This window comes from Cygnus olor, chromosome 6 (assembly GCF_009769625.2).
Source record: "Cygnus olor isolate bCygOlo1 chromosome 6, bCygOlo1.pri.v2, whole genome shotgun sequence".
NCBI lineage: Eukaryota > Metazoa > Chordata > Aves > Anseriformes > Anatidae > Cygnus > Cygnus olor.
The window spans coordinates 17,847,906-17,867,148 of NC_049174.1; the positions used below are offsets into that span (position 1 = coordinate 17,847,906).

The window sequence follows — 19,243 nt, forward strand, 5'->3', positions numbered from 1 at the left end:
GTATAAATGACATTTTTTTCCAGAGATGGTATTCGCAATCTCAAGTATTATTGAACATAGAATTAGCCTCTTGTTTGATTACTAAGCAAATGCAGTAAATAGCACTTGTTAAAAATCTAAAGCCAAATCATATAGCACTAGGAGATCTGGTAGTATTTTTAATCTATAAATATTGCTTATTGGCATGAGCGTTCATCACTAGAATTAGGCGTCGCACCCATCAGCTGATTTACTGATGTACTAGGCGGGACATCGGACAATATTAGTCGTGATTTTGACAATGTGAAAATGTTCTTGTTTCCTGAATACCCCATAATGCAATCCATATTTTTGCTTATGGAGTTAGTGTTTTCTCAAAAAAAAGGAAGTAAGATTGTTTTGTAATTTGCTGCACTACGTCATACTGTGAATTTGAATTATTTGGGAGGTGATTGCTGTTACGTTGGAAGTAGTATGCATCGTGAGGGGGCAAAAATAAATAACTCTTTCTTCTTAAGCTGCAGATAAAGATGACAGTTCAGAAGACATATCGGTGCCAAGCAGTCCACACACGGAAGCTATTCAGCACAGTTCTGTCAGCACCTCCAACGGCGTAAGCTCCACTTCCAAGGCCGAAGCGGTGGCCACCTCCGTTCTCACCCAGATGGCGGACCAGAGCACAGAGCCAGTGCTTTCCCAGATCGTCATGGCGCCTCCCTCCCAGTCACAGCCATCAGGAAGTTGATTAAAAACTTGCATTGCATCAGTTTCTTAGATATACGTTTGTGACTTTAAAGGGAAATCAACAAAAGACCAGTCTCCTTCTAGGAGAAATTGTAGCTTAAAATTAGTCATTTTTAAAATCAAACCCAAATTTGGCTTTAACGATTGGCAGGTGAAGGTGAGACAGAACACCAGTTACTAGTCTCTTTGCAAAGACTTTTTTTTTCTTAAGTATTAGGTTTACTAGTTATTTTTTGTGCTTAATGTGTAAAGTGTGTGTACAGTACAATGTGGTTTATTTCATTTTTAATTTGGTATTATTTCAACAAACATTGGGGTGAAATACTAAAGGTCATCCCCCAGACTGTGATAGTAATATTATGTGACATTTTATACCAAAGTTCTGCATAGTCCCTATTGACTTTGCAATGCTAGCAAGGTCATAAAGCACTAGGCAAGAGAAAGACAGTAACAGTAAATTTGCTTTTATTCTTTTTGCCTTTTTGTTGTTTTGCACATTATGAGAGGAAGAACATTGGGAGAAAAATGTTTGGGTTGTTTTATGTATAGCATTTTGGTTGACTTTTTAACCGTTGGGGTTTTTAATTTGTTTAATAGGGCCAGTACAGTATATGAGATACAGTACTCTTATGCACATACCTATCCTAGGTGAGGATCATTACTAAATAGATTTTTTTTCCTTTTTTTTTTTAAATTGATGTCAGGTTATTTTTCCTCCTCCAACACTTTCATTATGGGAGGAGGAGAGCTTTATTTCTCCAGTTAGCTAGATATCTGTAACTACCCTTTGTTGCTAGGCTGAAACCAGTAAGCAAGCATATTGTAAAATACAGGGTTATCAAATACGGAATACTTAGTATTCCAAGGTAGGTTGATATTTTGTGGATTTTTGAGTTGCAGACTGAGTTTACTCATGGTTTTGGATGCCAGAAAAGCCTAAAATCCTTCTTCAGACAACTCAAGACTTTTTTTTGTCATTGTCTTGTATTTGCAAGCTAACTTGTACTTAATTCTTGTGTAAGCACTGTCATCTTTTAGTAGCAAAAATTTTGATACCTTTCTTGTGGAAAAAAAAATCAGTATCTACCGTATCTTGGAAACAATGTAATTATAATGTGGTGTGTGTGGTGTGTGCGTGAGAATGGTTCAGTAGTTAATGCCAGCAGTCTTTTGCTTGAATGTTTAAAGATGCCTTCAATGTGATGCTGGCTGATAGGTGATTGCAGTTTTAAAATGTTATTTACTGTGCGAACTTGGATAACTAACATTCCATGATGTAGTTTGTTTCTGATGAAATGATTGTAGGTACACTTTTTCTCATTATCCAATCATCTGTAGGATATTGAGTTTTTTAAATGTGCCATTATCTATTTTGATTCTGTACTCATGTTCAAAATACAGTACAATATTTTACAATAGATTAAGTTGTTTAAAAAAAATTAGATGTGTGCTTTCGGGTCGGAAATCTTTGTATAATAGCAAAAACAGATGCATAGTAGCAACTGGCAGTAAAGCAGGATTCCATTATGTATATAACAAAGATTTAATGCATTTATAATGGGTTGTGTAGTTCATTTGCTCTTCCTTCTCCACACTATACTATGTGTTTTTAAGTGTCAGTGCCATCAAATTTCTATTTGATTCAATTTTAAATCTAAAAAATGTAATTGATCCACAGGAAAAATCGTAATTTCCACGATATATATACAACCATGCTATAATGAAAACTGGACAAAGAAATATCTAGGTCATATGTGTATCATTGCAGGGCTTTAAGCATGCAAATAATAAGGATTCTAAATATTTTGTATTTTAAAACAAAGTTGAGTTGATAACCTTGTGTGTTTTAAAGTCTTATGTTCCCAATTTCAAGGAAAAAAAAAATAACACTTCTTGAGTGTTTTGGGGATGGTAAAATACAATGGACATCTTGTGAGAAGGAAATTAATTGCAAAGGCACAAAATGTGAATTCTGCAAGAAAGCTATACAGTCACTTTTCATTGTAGTTTTGGTGGACTAGATAAGGCCTCATTGATTATGCTATAATTTGCTCTCCTAAACACAAAGGCTTTTTAAACCATATTTATATAAGTGGAGTTTTTTTTATAACAAAGCTGTCGCGCTTGTATAATAAGTACATAAGTGTATAGGAGACATGTAAACAGTTAATGACTTTAACAGTGGGGCTGGAAAAAGAACCATTAAAACCTGTGTTCAGCAAATAGAGAAAAGTTATTAGTCGTACTACCATGGATTCCGTTTTGAGACGTATGTCACACTACTTCTGTACTTAGCATTTTGGGTCTTTACATTGGACATGTTTCACAAACTGTACTGTTTTCTTTTATGTGCAGTTTGCATGAGTAAATCATCGAAGAGAATAAAATCTATCTTTAAGTTATGTTCCTATTTTAATGAAATTATAATTGTTCTAAAAGGCAGCACTGTCTTCGGACTTCTTTCTTCATCATTGCCATTATCAGCATTTTTCTGGAAGTCATTACTATAATATAAAAAATAACATTATGTGTGTAAAAACACGTACGATTCTTTAGAAATTAAGCCTAATCCCATTGCTCTGCAGTTGAGATCCAGCACCTTCTGGGGAGTTAGCCATGTATCTTCAGGTCCGGGAGCCTAAGGTAATCCACAGAAGGAGTTCACAAACAGCTTGGTGATCACAGTCTTTGCTCAGCCTTTTCTGATTGCAGTGAGTGCCACAGCAAAAGTGTTGTGTGTAATCAACATTTCCAGCTAACTTTCAAAGTATCTTAACCTCGAATTAATATAGATGAAGCTAGGAAATTACAGATGCAGTCAGATGAACTGCTCGTAGTTTTGTTGTGAAAGGTTGAGAAGAAACCATGCCCTCATGTTTGTTAGAATATTAAAAGTAGTTTGGCCTTATGAATGTAGAAAGCATGATCTATGAGGCGCTATATCCTGTTATCGTTTGAAAAGCTCTTGGCTAGACTGATGTGGAGGATTTGGGGGGAAAAAGGAGGTAAAGTTGCTGTGTACATGCAATTATTGCATGTATTGACCAAAGGAAATTAAATTTAAACTGCATGCAACTGTAAGCTCAGTATAAGAATAGTGCCCAAGCCTCTGTTCCTTCATTATTTTCTTTTCCTAACTATATGAGTTATGCTTGTCGTTTTGAGGAAAAAACCTTGAAGGCTATATAACAGGGCAGCAGGGGAAGAAAACAACCAACCGTCCCCACTGTAAAAAAAAAAAAAAAAAAAAAAAATCATTTTTTATGTAAATATCCAATCCAAGTAAGCTTTTTCTCTTTAAAATGCTAATATAGGCTGGGCAAATAAAGATATGAAGATATTACACTGATGGAACTAGATGACAAGTGTTGGATGAGTGGTGATTTCAGCTACTGGAATTACAGAAGTAATTTGCTTAGAGACAGACACAAACATTTTAATTGGTCATCATAAATGATAATGAGGGGAAAACATAGTGAAATTAAGTGCATCCTAATAAAGTAAGGTATGTTAAATTATGCTGAAGGAAACTCCAGCAATGCTTCTTGACATGATTAATATACTCATGACAATGTGTCTAATGAAGGTTGTTTGCATTTATGTGCTGCCTGTTGCCTCCCTCAGTGGAGAAATAATTTGAACTGCACTCATTTACATTGCAGAGCAGTAAGTGTAAGATACCTTAGAGTAGTATTTTCTTTACATTTATTTTTAACCACTGCCAACAGTGGTACAGGTATGATTTATTGAACCTGTCTTATGTAACACTGTGTAGGGGTAGGTCTAGATGACACCATCATGAAAAAAGTTTTTTTATTAAAAAAAAAAAAAAAAGTTTCTCGTCCTTTTAACTCCAGCTTTTAATGTGACTTTTTTTTTCTCCCAAAATTTAAGATCATGACCTCTCTTGTTCTTCAATTGCTTCCTCTCCAAAATATTTTTCTGTTTGGTGAGCCCAGGAGAATGTATATATGTGTTTAGTGTGGAATTTCATGGTTTCGTATGTCACTTTCTCCCTGGTTATATTTGCTTTTTATGGCAACCTTTATTTCAAGAAGTTAGAGATGTTCTGCAGAAGTCAGGAGCACTACTAGGGAGCACAGGTTGTACGCTGATGGCTTCATAATTGTGCAAAGTGCAACTACCTTCAGAGCTTCCCATTTCCTAGGCGGGGGGTTAGTTGCAATCTGATTGCATGGCTGTCAGTAGAATAACAAGACAGGTAAACTTGATCCAGTTTAAATCTTACTCAAAGTCTCTGTCCGTCTACTGTTAATCATTTTTATAATGGTGCATGTTTTTCCAAGCACTTTTTTTTCCTATTCATTTTGGGGGAAAAGGAGAGAGAAGGTTCTTAAGTTTTAAAATAAACTACATATAGCAGAATTTAATCTGAGATTTAATATTTAATCATAAAAGTCTTGTGATTATGCAAGTATATTTATTACAACTTTTTTTTCCTGATGTGTTCACCTATCAGATAAGGGTACACACACCCACAGAACAGAAATGGCTGTTAAAATATGCCAGGCACCAAGAGCTTAAGATACCGTGGATCTTGTCTACCTAAGAAAGCGTCACTACTTTGACATAGTTAAACTGGCATAAACACACAGCTTCGGAGAACGTAAACTTTTGTTTTGATGTCTGCTGATTTATTTCAGTCCAGCTCATGTTTCTTGAGAATAATAGTATTAAGCTAAATTTAAAAACAACAACAACAACAAAAATATATACTTACTAAACCAAAAAGACACTTAAAATTTTGTAGTACATCATTATCTTAAAATATTTAACTTAAACTAAAGCACCTTCTGTAATCAGGCTTTCCCAAATAGGAGAGCAGAATCTGATTTAGCTGGCTGCTAATCACCATCTATGCTTCTGTCTTGCTGGTAAACAATAATTTAGTCAAAGGAAATGTGAGTGTAAATGACTATTTCTGTGTATTGTGACCTACTGATCATGTGTCTTTTTTTTTTTTCTTGTAACCCAACATTGCATCTTTCCAAGGCTGAAATTGTTCCTCTGAAGTCATTGTCATACCTAGCACCTTGCAGTAGCTTAGCCTAACAGGGAAGCTTTTTCCTGAATATGTTCTCAATTCAGATCTTCAGCTGCTCAAAAATCTTTGATACTAGTGTTCGTGGGTTCTCTGAATGCTGCCATAAGGCTCCACCCTGAAAGGTATGGAGAACTCGCCTGATCTAGCCACAGCCATCCAGACCCTTGTCCGTGGCAAGCAGCAATTACTGTGGCTGTTGCCACCGGAGCTGAAGAGCTGTTAACAGCAGGAGACATTGGTGTGAGACGTATACTTTAGATACATTAAGTATATATCAAAAAACACCTGAGAGTTAAGTGTTTCTGAAGCATGTTGGTATGCAGCTTTACATTACACAGGAACCTCACTCGTTTTTCACAGAGCATATGTGGAGTATCTTTTGGGTTTTGTCTGGGGATTTTTTGGGCTGGCTTTTCTTTCAGAATGCCCGTGGAAAATGAAGTTAACTGCAGAAATGGGACTAGGAACTGTGCTGACCAGAACGCAATTCTATGGGGCAGATGCACAGCCTTGGGGAGGGACAATGGGCGTAAGCAGAAGGATGTAAGACATGCCTAAGCAGGTCTTTACAGTGTGGAGAACCTAGGCTTTGGTCTTTACAATGCTTTATGTAGTCAATAAAGAGTTTGGTTTGGGGATTGCTTTTTGCTTGAAATGCTTTGTATCCAGAAAATTATTTTTTTTTCTCCTAATTTTGCCTGGTAACTCATTGCAGCCTAGCTAGTTCTGGGCTTCCAGCAGCAGCCCTCCTGTTCCTGTCATGTGCTGCATTTCTTTCCTTTGCGGGTTCTGCGTCGGGTTCTGCGTCGTCGTCGAATGGCTCTCCTCCAGCAGCGCTTGTGCTGCACTGCAATGGTAGGGGTGAAGACTTCCTGAGAATCTTTTCCAAAGTTTTTCTGACCTTCCTAAAGCTCTGTCAGTGTGCTGGCCTTCATACTGAATCCTCTTGTTTGGTTTCACAATGATCAGAATCAAGGTGCTAGGGATAACAATAACTTGAAAATAACTTCTTAAAAAAAAAAAAAGGAAAAAAAACTACAATTTCAGTTGTCCATCTCACAACGTGTACCAAGAAAAAGCTTTTAGTTCAAGCTAAGTACTGTGCCACTGATCTGCAGCACTGCGCAAGTATTTCACAAAAGTGTACAAAGCTGGCACAGGGCAGTAAACCATAAACAAAGAAGCTTAAATAGGATGCAAATACATTTTCTAGTCTTGTCATCTCTGTAATGGTGCAAGAGCCATCTCAAAACAGCTTCTCTAGACATGCAAGTCTCCAGTCTTCAGCATTTAGCTGCAAGTAGCACAGGTTGTGCCTCTTGTATGCAAATATGCTAATGCAGATCACCCTGTCAGTGTGCAATCCCATTTTTGACCCTGCAGTACTCCTTAGAAAATGGAAATAATGGTATTTTTAATCATTCTTACATGGATGGTTTTCACACGTTTTCTCATAAAAGTGCTGGGTGTTACATTGATACTCAGATTGTGAATTTTGCTCTGATGAACTGTTGACCAGGTTCCTATATACTTGGAGCAGTGGTACTTACGATCATCTAATGAGAAAAAAATATCCACGTATGTAGATTTGTATAAATACAAAATTAAGTAAGTATGTTTATTGGAGCTGTTTTGACTTTCCATAAGTAAAAATTAACTGTGCTCTAGTCTCTTACTCCGTAGAAGTTAACAGTTCACCTCCCAGTCTTCCATTTTGCTGCACAGTAAGGGAAATCCTCTTGCTTGTTTTGTTCTCATCCAGTACTGAGCAGCTTGCAGACGCTAAACAAGACGCCTCCATACAACTCCAGGGTGTGCAAAGTAGAACTTGATTGCACCTCGGAGTATGGTGTGTTGTACCATGCGGAGACAAAGAATGGAAATGTCATCGTGTACATCACAGCTTGCTTGTACATGTTGAAATTAAAATGTCCTGGCACAAAGTATAATATCCATAACTGGGGCTCGTAACAGCTCTAGTCCTGAATGCGAATTACTTTTTCTACTGCAGTCGTATTGAGGATTTATCCAAAAATAGCACAGGAAATACAGTGCACAGTTACTGGAGCAAAGCATTTCTGGCAGTTGTCCATGGCACACTCCAAGTCTGTGAACTGGCTTACATTTGTCTTTCATTTAAAAATGTGAAGAAGACTGGTAAGTGCTGACTGCAGCTCAGCTCCCTGCCTACCGAGCAGGGGGCTGGAGAGAGGAGTTGCAATCTATAGTTAAACAAAGGGGATTTATAAGTTGGCAAGTAAAATTATCTTGTGTTAGTGATGTCTTGCTTATACAAGACAATGGATAATAAATTATTAACGGAGTGAGGTAATTCCATTTTATACTATTTCCTGCTGTCTGTAACAAGTAATTCAAAATCTGTGGGTTTCCAGTTTCTCAGGAACGAAATGCCATCTAGTGGTAACTGCTAAATGTTTTGAGCAAGTACATTCTTTACATTATCATAAAATGTGTAGGTATTTTTGCTGATATCCTGCATTTTACAGCACATTGAGCTGTAAAAGCGCTTGAGAGAGGAAGATGGAGAGGCTGGGGAAAGGCGCAGCTCCCACGAGTCTGCGCCTGCATCCCCCGTTGGGCAGCGCTGCTGAAAACTCCCTTCCTTCCTCTGCTCCTGGTGCAGGCAGCCGGGCTTTCCCCTGCTAGGGGCCGGACAAACTTTCAGACGTAGCTGGCAGGCTACATCTCGCTGTTAACTAGTAGCAGACAAAAACGTTAATTTGGCTGATGCTGTATGAAGAGAAGCTGAAAGCTGCCTTCGCTGACTCCACGCTCACCTGTCCCTCTCCTGGTAGGGGGCTTTTCCCTCTGGTTCTTCATTCCCAAAGGAGGTAAGGGGAAACTGTTCCCTCTTAGTTAGTTGTACAAGCCCCTTCATTGCACAATTTGCCTACTTGACTGCTTAGAGAATATAAGCTTTAAAACACATCGAAATTGAAATTTAGCCTCTCAAATACACTCCTGGAAGTGTTGCTGCTGTGAACTAGCTGCTGGAGTTGAATAGCAGGCTTTGCTTGCACAGCATGAAAAAATAATACTTTTTTTTTTCCCTGAAATTATATGTAAATGCATTTGTGAATGTGAGCTGGGGGTTGGACCCAGCAGTCATACCCTGCCTGTGATTTGAGCCCACTGACGGGGGTACTCCCGCGTTAGAAGCAGAGCTGACTGAAGACAGAGCTGCAGTCTTTCATCTGCCAGTGGTTTTGTGCTTCGTTGTGACTGGGGCGGGTTCTGCTTTTGTTAATGTATCTGTTTTTTTCCACAGTTTGAATTTCTCCATCTACTGGTTCATGCTACCCTGTCTCAACGCAAGACGCTCGCAGCATCTGCCCCACCAACCCTACTTTGCCCAAAATTCCTGTTAGCAGCACGTCCTGGATGTAGCCACAGGCCTGAGGTTCGTGTAGTGATATGCAGATCACAAGACCAGTTGTGCAAGCTGACCTCTGATTTTGCTTAAATTAAAACTGCCACATGCACAGCTGTAAAGAGGAGCCAGCCAGCTGCATCTCATCCTCTCCACCCCCTGTGTGAGGAATTCTGTCCTGCCTGGGGTTAGCTCAGCTGCAGTTTAGGAATTTCCTAACAAAGAGCAAAACTAAGTGACTGTGGTGGCAGGATTGCCTTTGCAAGGAGCCTGTAAACACACGGTGACCTCTTGCTGCCTGTGGTCAGCATCCCAGCCCAGCAGTACACCGAACGGCTGCTGAATTCAGGGAAAACCTCAGGATTCACCTCGTGAGCCACGTGAATGCCAAAGTGGGTTCAGAAGAGAAAACAGCCCCAACAGCGTGAAAGGCACAAACTAAGGTGGGAGATGAGCTTCTTTAGGCCTGCCAACAGAAGTGCTAGTGCCTGCTGTGTGTTTTAGTTCTCCTCACCAATCAACACGACCATCACCCAGGTATGGGGTCAGAACTCCTGGCATGCCAGAGGAGAGGCGCCTGGGGATGACAGAGCTGGAGAGAACTGAGGGCTCAGGATCTCCGTGTGGGAAATGGAAGGTCATTTATAGGCGATGGGGTGGAGGAAGAACCAGGATTTCAGCATTAGGAAAGGGGGGGGGGGGGTCCTACCTTTCCCTCCCTATTCCCTGCCTGTATGGGCACACTTCTCATCTCTGTTTCTCTCCTTCTTTGGTGAAGATTTTTCAGGTACAAAGCAAACTGTGTTAGAAAAAGCAGGCACATGGCATTTTCTTGGCTCCTGGCAGTAACAGCTGATGAGAGTCAAAGTCCTCAGCTCCGAGGGGTCTGTCCCAGCCCCATACCACACCTTCCACCCACATGAGCTTTGCAATTGCAGTGCAAAGGTCCGGTGAGCTTCAGCTGCAGAGCTGAACTTGATTCAGCTGCCACCTGCAGTGCCGGGGTGGGCATTACTTGGTTGCAGTGGTCCCCACGGGGCGTACCTTGGATGTAAGGATCAGACTTCTAGCACAACTCCACCTCCTTTGAAAGAGCAAGGTGGATCTGTTTACAGGGACGGATGCTAGTTACGGGGCTTGCTTGTAGCATAGTGCGTTGCTTTGACACCTTGGAACAGAAATCCTCACGTTCTTTTGCAATTCTGGTAACACACAGATTGTCATGGCAATAGCCAGCTGTTCTTGCATCTTACAACAACCTCGCTTTCCTCATGTTGTATGGAGTTGTCCAAGTAACTGATACATTTTATAGTCCTGTAAAGAGAATCAGTAACACACCAAGTCTTAGTAATTGTCTCTGGCACTGCCAATTTAGGACCTGGATATCTGTTAATTTAGTTCTGCTTTGTGAGGGGCTTTTCACATGTCTTAGTTGACAATGAGCAAAATGTTCGCAGTCAAGGGATGCAACTGTTTTATTGTTAAAGGAAGGGGAAATAACACTCTTTTCTCCCCTTTCTCTGCCCTCCTCTCCCCAGCAAAACGGTGGCATCAGTTACAGCAAAGTTTCTCTCTGTGGAAAGCACATAATAAATCATGCCTTTTGGCACAGATAAAAGGGCTTAGAAGGGATCAGGTAATTCTGTCCTTTCATAAGGAATCATTGCTGTAAACTCGCCTTCACTAGAACTATTTTGAGACTGCCAGATCAATTAATGAATAGTGAAAATCTCAAATCCTAATTAAATCCCACTATTACTTCCAGGGGTGGTTTGTCTCCTCTCCAGGAATACTTGATTTAAACAGCTTGTTTGTTTAACAGGAAAACCTATTGATCCCTTCAATAACACTTTAAAATCATTAAGAGAAAAACTTTAATCTATTTCAGCTCTTTGAAGTTGCTTTGGTTAATGTCATCTCCCTGTGATCCTGAAGAGCTAATGCTGGTCTTGAAAGCTATTTCCAGTGTTACTCCGTGCTTCTCTTTGTGCTCTGCTGCTGTTACCTGAGTGCTTGCAGAGCTGGCTGTGATAAGTGCAGTAAAGCTGAATGGTACCAGCAGTGCATATGCTTGCTCGCTCAGTTTGAAAGATTTTATATTCTCCTTCGAAAGTCTTCCTGGCAGAAGGTATGGGAAACACGGCTGAACTGCAAATTAGTTATCTAAGGCTTTTGCTATCTAAACACTCTGAGACTTGAACTTAGGAGCATCTTCAGCCCATTAAAGTTCATTCTACAAAGGATGTTGCATGTTTCCACTTGACAACTAGATTGCATATGTCAATAGAGTAGGAAATTCTCAGAACATTTCTAAAGTTCAATTCTCACTCATATAGACCATTTTCTAAAACACCACAAAAACTGCATCAGATTAGGAGCTGAATTTTGCCTTGCCAGGGCCTACCCACCCTTATTCATACAAAGCAGGTTACTGAGCTTTAAAATACCCTTACACGTTTCCTGTGCTCTTCAGCTTGAACATTCTTTCAAAGACCCCTAAGTAGCCTAGACGATGCAGCTCTGAGAAGCAAGATGCATGAGAACTGCCAGATAACTAATTCCCTGATTAAAAACATTCTATTTTTATTTTTGAATGGCTTTGGTAATATTAGATTATCTAAGAACGTAGAAATAATTTAGAGGGCTCTGGTATTAGAAAATCAGATAATTGCACTAAGAAGTATTTTAAAGAATGTGGTCTTAAAGTAGTTAAAGAGTAATCAGAATTTTTCATTATTTATTGGGAATAAAAGCTGCAAGTTGAAGATCTGGTACAAAATAATTCTCCCTTTTGGATGTTCTATGCAGCAGCACTTTAGAACTGCAGGTCTGGGTTGCTTATGAGAAAGTTTAATATCTTTAGCAATTCTTCAGAGCCATGCAGTGGATCTAGAAGTCTTGATTTACTGCACTGAGACCACTGCTGATTCTGTGGCATAGTTTATGGCGTCAAGTAGGAGCTCATCTGCTCGGGGTTAAAGATGTTTTGAAAGTCAAGACTAGAAATATCTTGAAGATTTTTTGATGGCTTGCTTGTTCTTGATTTTCAGTGTTTATGGATAAAATTATATTCATAACAGTTTATTCCCAAGACTACTTTGCAAATGACTTGCCTTATGCTTTTTAAATTGTGATTACCAGACTTTTTCAAATACATACAAGCTCTGTTTCAACTAATGCTTTAATATGTATTTTTAAACATGGTGTAAAAAGGAAATATTATGAAAGTTAAATAGAAGCTACAAGCTGCATTTTAGAGGCAATATAAACACACTTGGGTGTTTTACAGCCATCAGTATTATCTCCTTTGACACTTGAGGCTTGTCCCTAGGAGACAGAAAGCAGAAACTTCCTGGAATTTCTTTAATTACCCTGTTCATTTCACTTAATAAAGCAAGCAATCAAAAACATATTGTGGGTTTTGTATGCAGAACTCTTAAAAACGTAACTTAGAGTGCATGCCAATGTACATACATCTGAGCAAAAGTGCAAGCAATTTTGAAATTTCCTAATATTTTATTAACTTCATGAATAATTGATCTTGCATTAGAGGTACCTGCTGATAGGATACGATAGTTAGTGTACACACAAGCAATAAGAAAGCTTGCTGCAAGTCTAGCATTAAAGTACATTCAGACCACAAATAAAAATACTATTTAGCAGTTCTAAGCAGTTTGGTCACTTGCCCGTTCTCATACCGCTTGCTCTCAGTGTCACCTGGAAACTGGTGTGGGAGTGAAGCTCCGAGTGCCACCGTCGGTCCTTCTGGGCTCCAAGCACCAACACGCTGCGCAACCGCCTTCCCAGTGAGAGCTCCAGCACCTCGTTCGTGTGCTCACACCCGCAGGAAGATCATATCTTAATGGGAGGTAAGTCTCACCTAGTTTTGGTCACATCTAGCAATCTATGCAATAGCAATTACAAAAGAAATTTGGGTAGCTCAGGGTTTTTTCTTTCCATATAGCACACTTTGTTTTCCAATGCTTTTCCAGCTCCTGCTCTTAGAAAGAGCCATCTTTCCTCTGCAGGGCTGTAGTATTGGAAGTACTTTTACATTCACGTTTGAAAGTATTCGAGGAGTTTGGGTGATGCTTATTGAATAGAGAGACCCAAAACATTTAGATCATTTTAGGATTCTGCCTCATTAATTCCTATGCATGACAATCACCTTTAATTTCACCCTTACAGCACTCTTAAAATCAAATGGACTGAAGGTGAAAGCATGGGGGAAAAAATGGGAATGAGGTTGTTCTTGATATGAAAACAACCTTTGAACTGGACGACAGGGAAGAATTACCTATCTGAGAAGCTGCAGGTAGCCACCTAATGCAGAGCAAAAGAAGGCATACTTCAGATCCAGCCAGCCCAGCATCCTTGGTGCTCCAGCGTCAGCAGTGTTAGAGCAAAGAGGGGGCAAAGGTGGGTATTCTTGTAAGGTGTTGCTGTTTTCATCCGTTGCATGGGAAAAGCTGGCTATGAAGAGGAATTCGGATGCAGGCTTTCTTTTTAAAGGAAATTACATCAAAGATTAAGATCATAGGATTTTCTCAAGATCCATAGATAGTTCTACTATCCATATTATCTCTTCTTGATATATTTCTCATCACATTTGTGTAGATGCCTTGGAAATCCCATTAAGTGGGAGCCGTAATGTGGAAGTCTTTAAGAATTATTTTGAAAAGGGGTTTGCTCAGGCAGCATAGAGAAGAGTGAGCTTTTTTCCTTTGATGCTGTCAAAGTCAGTCAGTCAAAAATGGCATGATGTCTCATAGCAGCAATCTAAACACAGCAAATAGTTTAGATGTTAAGTTTAAGATGTTTAGTTCAGTCTTGAAATTAGGATCATGTTCCTGTGCTGCTTCCCTTTAGATCTTGGGGTATTCACTTCTGGGGTAACCAAAAAAAAATCTACTCCTAAAGGTTGCTGATGTCACTTAGTCTGTTAAACATTTCTCATGACCCAGAGAGCCAGAAGCAGTCCTGTTAAGCCCATTTTTCCCTTCACAGATGTACGTCACCCACTGTAAAGTTGTTAGGAGATAGAGTGCAATGCCTACTGATCAGGACAGGATGCCAGAAGTGATTTTATAATGTTGTGGTTGTGATTTAAAACAGAAAGAATGGTGGATATGGTGCACATATCTTGCTTTCCTTGGCAATGATCATCAAATTCAACGAGCAGGTTTCTCCCTGTAACTGTTACTTTGCTCGTCTGCACCCTGCAGATAAAAGAAAAAATATCTTGACAGCTTAAAAGGGAAAAAAGATTTTATTGCCGCAGAAATCTACAGACTGGCGCAAATCCGAGCAGGGCGCCGAACACGTCTGGTTTGCAAAGGTTGCTCGTGGCTGCTGTACTTGGCGCAGGGATTCTGCCTCCCTCTGTGCCTGTACAGTGCTGGATAATGTTAGGTTTAAACGACTTTGCCATTAGTAATGAACAACAGTGGCATCAAAATGCTGGTAACGTGCAATGCCAGTTCTGTACTTGGTGATAGGCTTGATGTTACGTCGAAGTAGCTGTCACTTACACAAACATTAATTTTAACTAGAAAGCTTAAGAAAGCTTGGTAGTCAGTCTTCCAACTTTTTATTGATGACTTTTAAATTAGATAGAACAATTGAATTTATCTTACTGAGCAAGTGGTAGAAATCTGCCTCACCGTCTTCCAAGGAGTAAATGTTGCGTTGCAAATAAGAGGAACTGGGAAGGCGCTCAGTAACGCAGCCGCTGGCTGCTCCCCGCCTGCTCCAGGCACTCCCAGCAATTACACATTAGAAGCTAAATTAAATTCTGCACATGACAAGGCTTCTACGGAGCTGTTTTCCTGCTGTCAAGGGGGTCTGTTGCACGAAGACAGTAACTGTGATGAGATGCTACCCCTATTCAGGTAACATTTCACCGCGTCTTCATTTTTACTATTTCCCATTAATACTGGACAGCTTTAATTTATGTTTTTTTTCCTTCACACAATATTGTATTTACAAACTGGAAACCTTTCTTTACAGTTGTGTATAAATCTTTATAAATGTCAGTAATTAATTTTAAAATCTCATTTATCAACATATGATTAGTGAATTAGTTAAGGTTTGAAGAATAAATGTCTGGTAATTAGAAGCAATTTTGTACCAGACCCTCAGACAAGGTGATGGATCAAAGGAAGACCACAGTGGGTAGCGGGCCACTGCGCTCTGCGCTTGGTATCAAAAGTGAGGGGGCACAAGGACAGGGGCCAAGATGAAGATCTAAACACTGGAAACCAGCCCTAAATCCCAGGAAGGAAACTTAACACGGAGAGTGAAGCAGTAGAAACTGCCTGTGGGATTTAAAGAGCCATGAGGCTTAGGGGACAAGGCAAGAAACCAACTGAAAGACAACGAGCAGACCAGAGGATAGCATCTTACATCTCTATTACTCCTCTGCAGACTTTGTTCTTAGGTACAATCTCGGTAAATACACCCCAGAACATTCCTACCAGGTGGCAAGTGTAACAATGCTTTTCCCACGGGATGTGATGCTAACAAACCAATTTTTAAAAGGAGGGCTCTTCAGGGGCTACAGATCGAGGGGAACAGAATACCCAGGTCGTCACTGCTTCCATTTAAATCAGTGGCGAACTACTCGGTAGTGCCAAACTGGGTCCTCTTCTGTGTGAGGGAGCAGCTGCAGCCTTGGGGCTGGGCGGCAGCAGGAGGGGGCCTTGTGCAGGTCGCTTCAGCGTTTCCTCCCCTCCTCACCCCAGCGGCAGACAGTGAGTGAGTCCGGTGAGTGAGAGCTCCAGCTCTCTAACAAAATCCCCAGAGTTGTTAAAACTTTATTATGGGTGCGCCAAGATGTGCTGGCCTGGTGAGGCGTGCTGTAGTTTTAGGACAGTGTTGTGTGCACGCCGCCTGTGCCACCTACCAGGGCAGGTGGAGAGCTCTGGGTACGAGGCTGACCGCAAAGTCCCTTCCAAAGCCACTGCTGTTCTTCGCATGCCAAAGCACACTCCTGAGCCATGCAAATAATTTAATAAGAAATAACGATCCAGCTCAATTTGTTTTGAAAACTCAGATCAGCTGCAGAACTCTTCCTGGCACAGTAAAATATGATGATAGCAACTAAGCGTGGAATGACCAACACACTTCCTTAAATCTTAGCCATAACTGCATTAATACCAAAGACTTGATTAGACAATTGAAAAGACTGATCTAATTACTCAGGCTGACCTTAACAACTGCAGTATTGATAACGCTTATTATGAAAAACAGTATTACTTTCTCTGGACAAGAAAACATTTCTAATGTAAACAAGTAGTTCACTAGATAGCGATACAGATTTTGGAGTAGTAGAAGAATAAAAGCTGGTTATCTAATTCAGGGAAATTAACATGACAGCTTGCTATTTAATTCCAGGAAATGTAGAAAGAAAAAAAAAAAAGTATGAAGGTTTAACTCCTTTCAAAAATAAGGAAAGCAAAACACTCTGTGCATACAAAGATTGAATTGTGGAGGCAGAATGGCAAAGATTATTCGTGTTGCTTCTTCCAAACCATTTTCCATCTATTTTAATCTCATTATTTCTCAGTAGCCCAGCTGCTCAACAAACTTTCACATGTTATACTTGCAAAATTAAAAAGTTTTATGAAATCAGGTCCGTCGTGCTACTATTCATTTGGGAAGAAATAAAAGGGAGGAAATGACTGCGTTGAGATGAAATGTTTATTTAAAAAAAAAAAAAAAAAAAAAAAAGCTTTGCACAATAAGCAAAGCATATCACCAAAAAAACCACGTTTTCAAATATTTTGACTGCCCTCAAACGACCTTTAAAGCAAGATTCAAAGCTCTTGACATCTTTCCTACAAAATCTCTCCCTTTTGCTCTCTACAAAAGGGCTAGGTACAATTTAGAGTGACAAAACCACGTGTACCTCACTGCACAAAGCATTCGTATTTCAGACAGACCTTTATGTCGCCTCCTTGAAAGAAAACGTATTGCAGGTACTGGCACAGGTCCCGCAGGCTGCCTGCTGCTCCTCAGTGCCCTCACCACTGCCTCCACACGTCCCCTGAAGGCTGTGGGATCTGCACAGCTGTAATTAACTGACTTTGAGTAAACTTTTTGCGTTGCTCGTGCCCGGGCTGGATTTGAATTCTCAGCACACGCCGGCTGTGTCTGCATGGTGAAGCGATGCTGACAGGTTGGGAGCTATCACGTCGTGCAGCTCTGATCGTACGGATGCTGGGGAAGGTCTGCCGAGTGCTAACTAACTGCTGCTTTAAGCATTTGTTTTCGGGCTAAAAATGCAAACTGTGGCAGAGCGTCACACCGGGCGTGACGCTCTCTTTTCACTCAAATGATTTTACTCCTAGGATTTACAGTCGTGGGCAGCGAAAGTCGATGGCAGCCGGGCTGGTTGAAACTTCTCGTGCCTGAACAGCTCTGGGGGGGGCGGGGGGGGGGGTTCCACAACGCCCTTCTCCGCACAGGACCGCGCACCCGCTGTCACGCTATTGGAAATACTCGCTGGCCTTCCACCCTGCTCTAAAAAGTTGTTTTTTTCACAAGCAAGCGGTGGTTGTTGACAAGACCGCTCTTTCTTTTGTACCAGGTGCGTGCAGCTCCAAGGCGGTGCCTCAGGAGGGGTTTGAGGGGACGCAGGCCGACTGCCGCCCGCGGCGTGCCCGGCGGCCCCGCCAGCAGCTCCCCTCACGGAGCAGCGGCGACAACGGGGGGCAGCGCCCGGCCTGGCCTCGCCTCGCCTCGGGGGCACGGGGGCCGCTCCCCCGCCCCGCGACCGCCCGGGGGGGCCCGAGGGCTCCGCTCCCGGCTCCTTCCCTTTGTGCCCCGGCGGCGGCCGCGTTGCCACGGCAACCGTCCCGCGGGCGGCGGCGGCGGCGCAGGCCGGGCGGGCGGCAGGAGGCGGGCCGAGTGGCGGCGCAAGATGGCTCCCCGAGGCGGCGGGCCGCACTGAGAGCGCGGGCAGGCAGCGAGCAGCGGCAGCGGGGCCGCGCCCGGCCCCGCCGCGGCCCCCTCGGCTCCGCGCGTCCCCCCCCGGGGCGGCCCCAGCGGCGTCAGCCCCGCGGCCTCGCCTCGCCTCGCCCCGCGGGCGCGTCCCGCCGCCGTGCCGTGAGCGCCGCCGCGCCAATGCCAGCCCCGCGCCGCCCGGCCAGCCCTCGCCGGTGCCATGGCTCTGACCTTGTTCGGTGAGTAGCGGCCGCGGCGCCCATTGTCTGCCGCGGGGCGGGGTCCGCGGGCCGGGCGGCTGCGGGCGCGGGCAGCGGCCGGGCGGAGGCCGGCGGGAGCTGCCCCGGAGCGGCCGGGCAGCGGCGGAGGGCTCGGGGCGGTCCCCGCCGGCAGCAGGTCCCGGCCGGGCACCGGGAGCGACTCGTGGGGGCTGGCCGTGTGCTGGCTGCGTGGGACCCGCGGCCGGCGGGGCTCCCCTCCGTAAGCAACCGCCCGGCTTTCACCCATCTCGGGGTTCCTGGGCTGGTGCAATTCCTTCGAAGAATTCGCGCAGCTTCATCTCTTTTCCCTTAGAAGTTGCCACCTGTTATGCCGCTTGTGCACGTCCAGCAAGCAAGCCCGGCACGTGCTGCGGAGCGGTCCCCTCCCGGCAGGTAGCGTCGCCGTGCTGCTGGGCTCAGCCGCGGCGCTGCTGCTTGCGTGCGCGTTTCCTGCGCGAGGTTTCGGGATGCCGGGGCGATAACCGGGGGCTGGCAGCGGGGCCGGGCACCGCCGTCCTTGCGGGCTCGGTGTTGCTCCCGGGCTCGGTGACCCGCGTGCTTCTGGGGGAGCCGCGGCGGGCTCGGGGGTGCTGCTGCCACCGGGTGCCGCGCGGGGTCACGCTCGGCGGCTGAGGAGCACGAGTGGATGGAGAGAGCACTCAAACCGCAGGTGCTGGTTATCCTACAGCCTGCCGTGCGTGTTGCGTCGTGTCACTGGGGCTCGAGCGTGTTAGGAAGAGCGTAGCTTGTTACACAGCCGCTCGGGGCAAGCGTTGTAGTTCTTCCTAACAAAAAACCCAAACGCTAGACTGTTGAACATACACGCTTTTTCTGTTGTGCGTAGCTAATGTGTCACTG

At 43.0% G+C, this 19,243-nt stretch overlaps 2 protein-coding genes and 1 long non-coding RNA gene across 3 annotated transcripts in view; 2 read left to right on the plus strand and 1 right to left on the minus strand.

Moving 5' to 3' along the window:
• The window catches only part of ATF2 (activating transcription factor 2), a 41,648-nt gene extending 38,523 nt beyond the window's left edge, over positions 1-3,125 (plus strand). The window contains 1 exon segment of the mRNA XM_040562025.1: positions 498-3,125. Coding sequence (XP_040417959.1) covers positions 498-724 — 227 coding nt within the window. The 3' untranslated portion in view covers positions 725-3,125.
• LOC121072435 lies at positions 932-17,923 on the minus strand. Its single transcript, XR_005821211.1, has 3 exons — positions 17,123-17,923; positions 12,897-16,170; positions 932-10,493 (listed from the first exon to the last, which is right to left on the minus strand). It is a non-coding gene; the product is annotated as an uncharacterized LOC121072435 (long non-coding RNA).
• Positions 17,924-18,099: 176 nt separating this feature from the next.
• The window catches only part of CHN1 (chimerin 1), a 96,507-nt gene continuing 95,363 nt past the window's right edge, over positions 18,100-19,243 (plus strand). Inside the window, exon 1 of the mRNA XM_040562021.1 lies at positions 18,100-18,364. Coding sequence (XP_040417955.1) covers positions 18,346-18,364 — 19 coding nt within the window. The 5' untranslated portion in view covers positions 18,100-18,345. The remainder of the gene's footprint in view (positions 18,365-19,243) is intronic.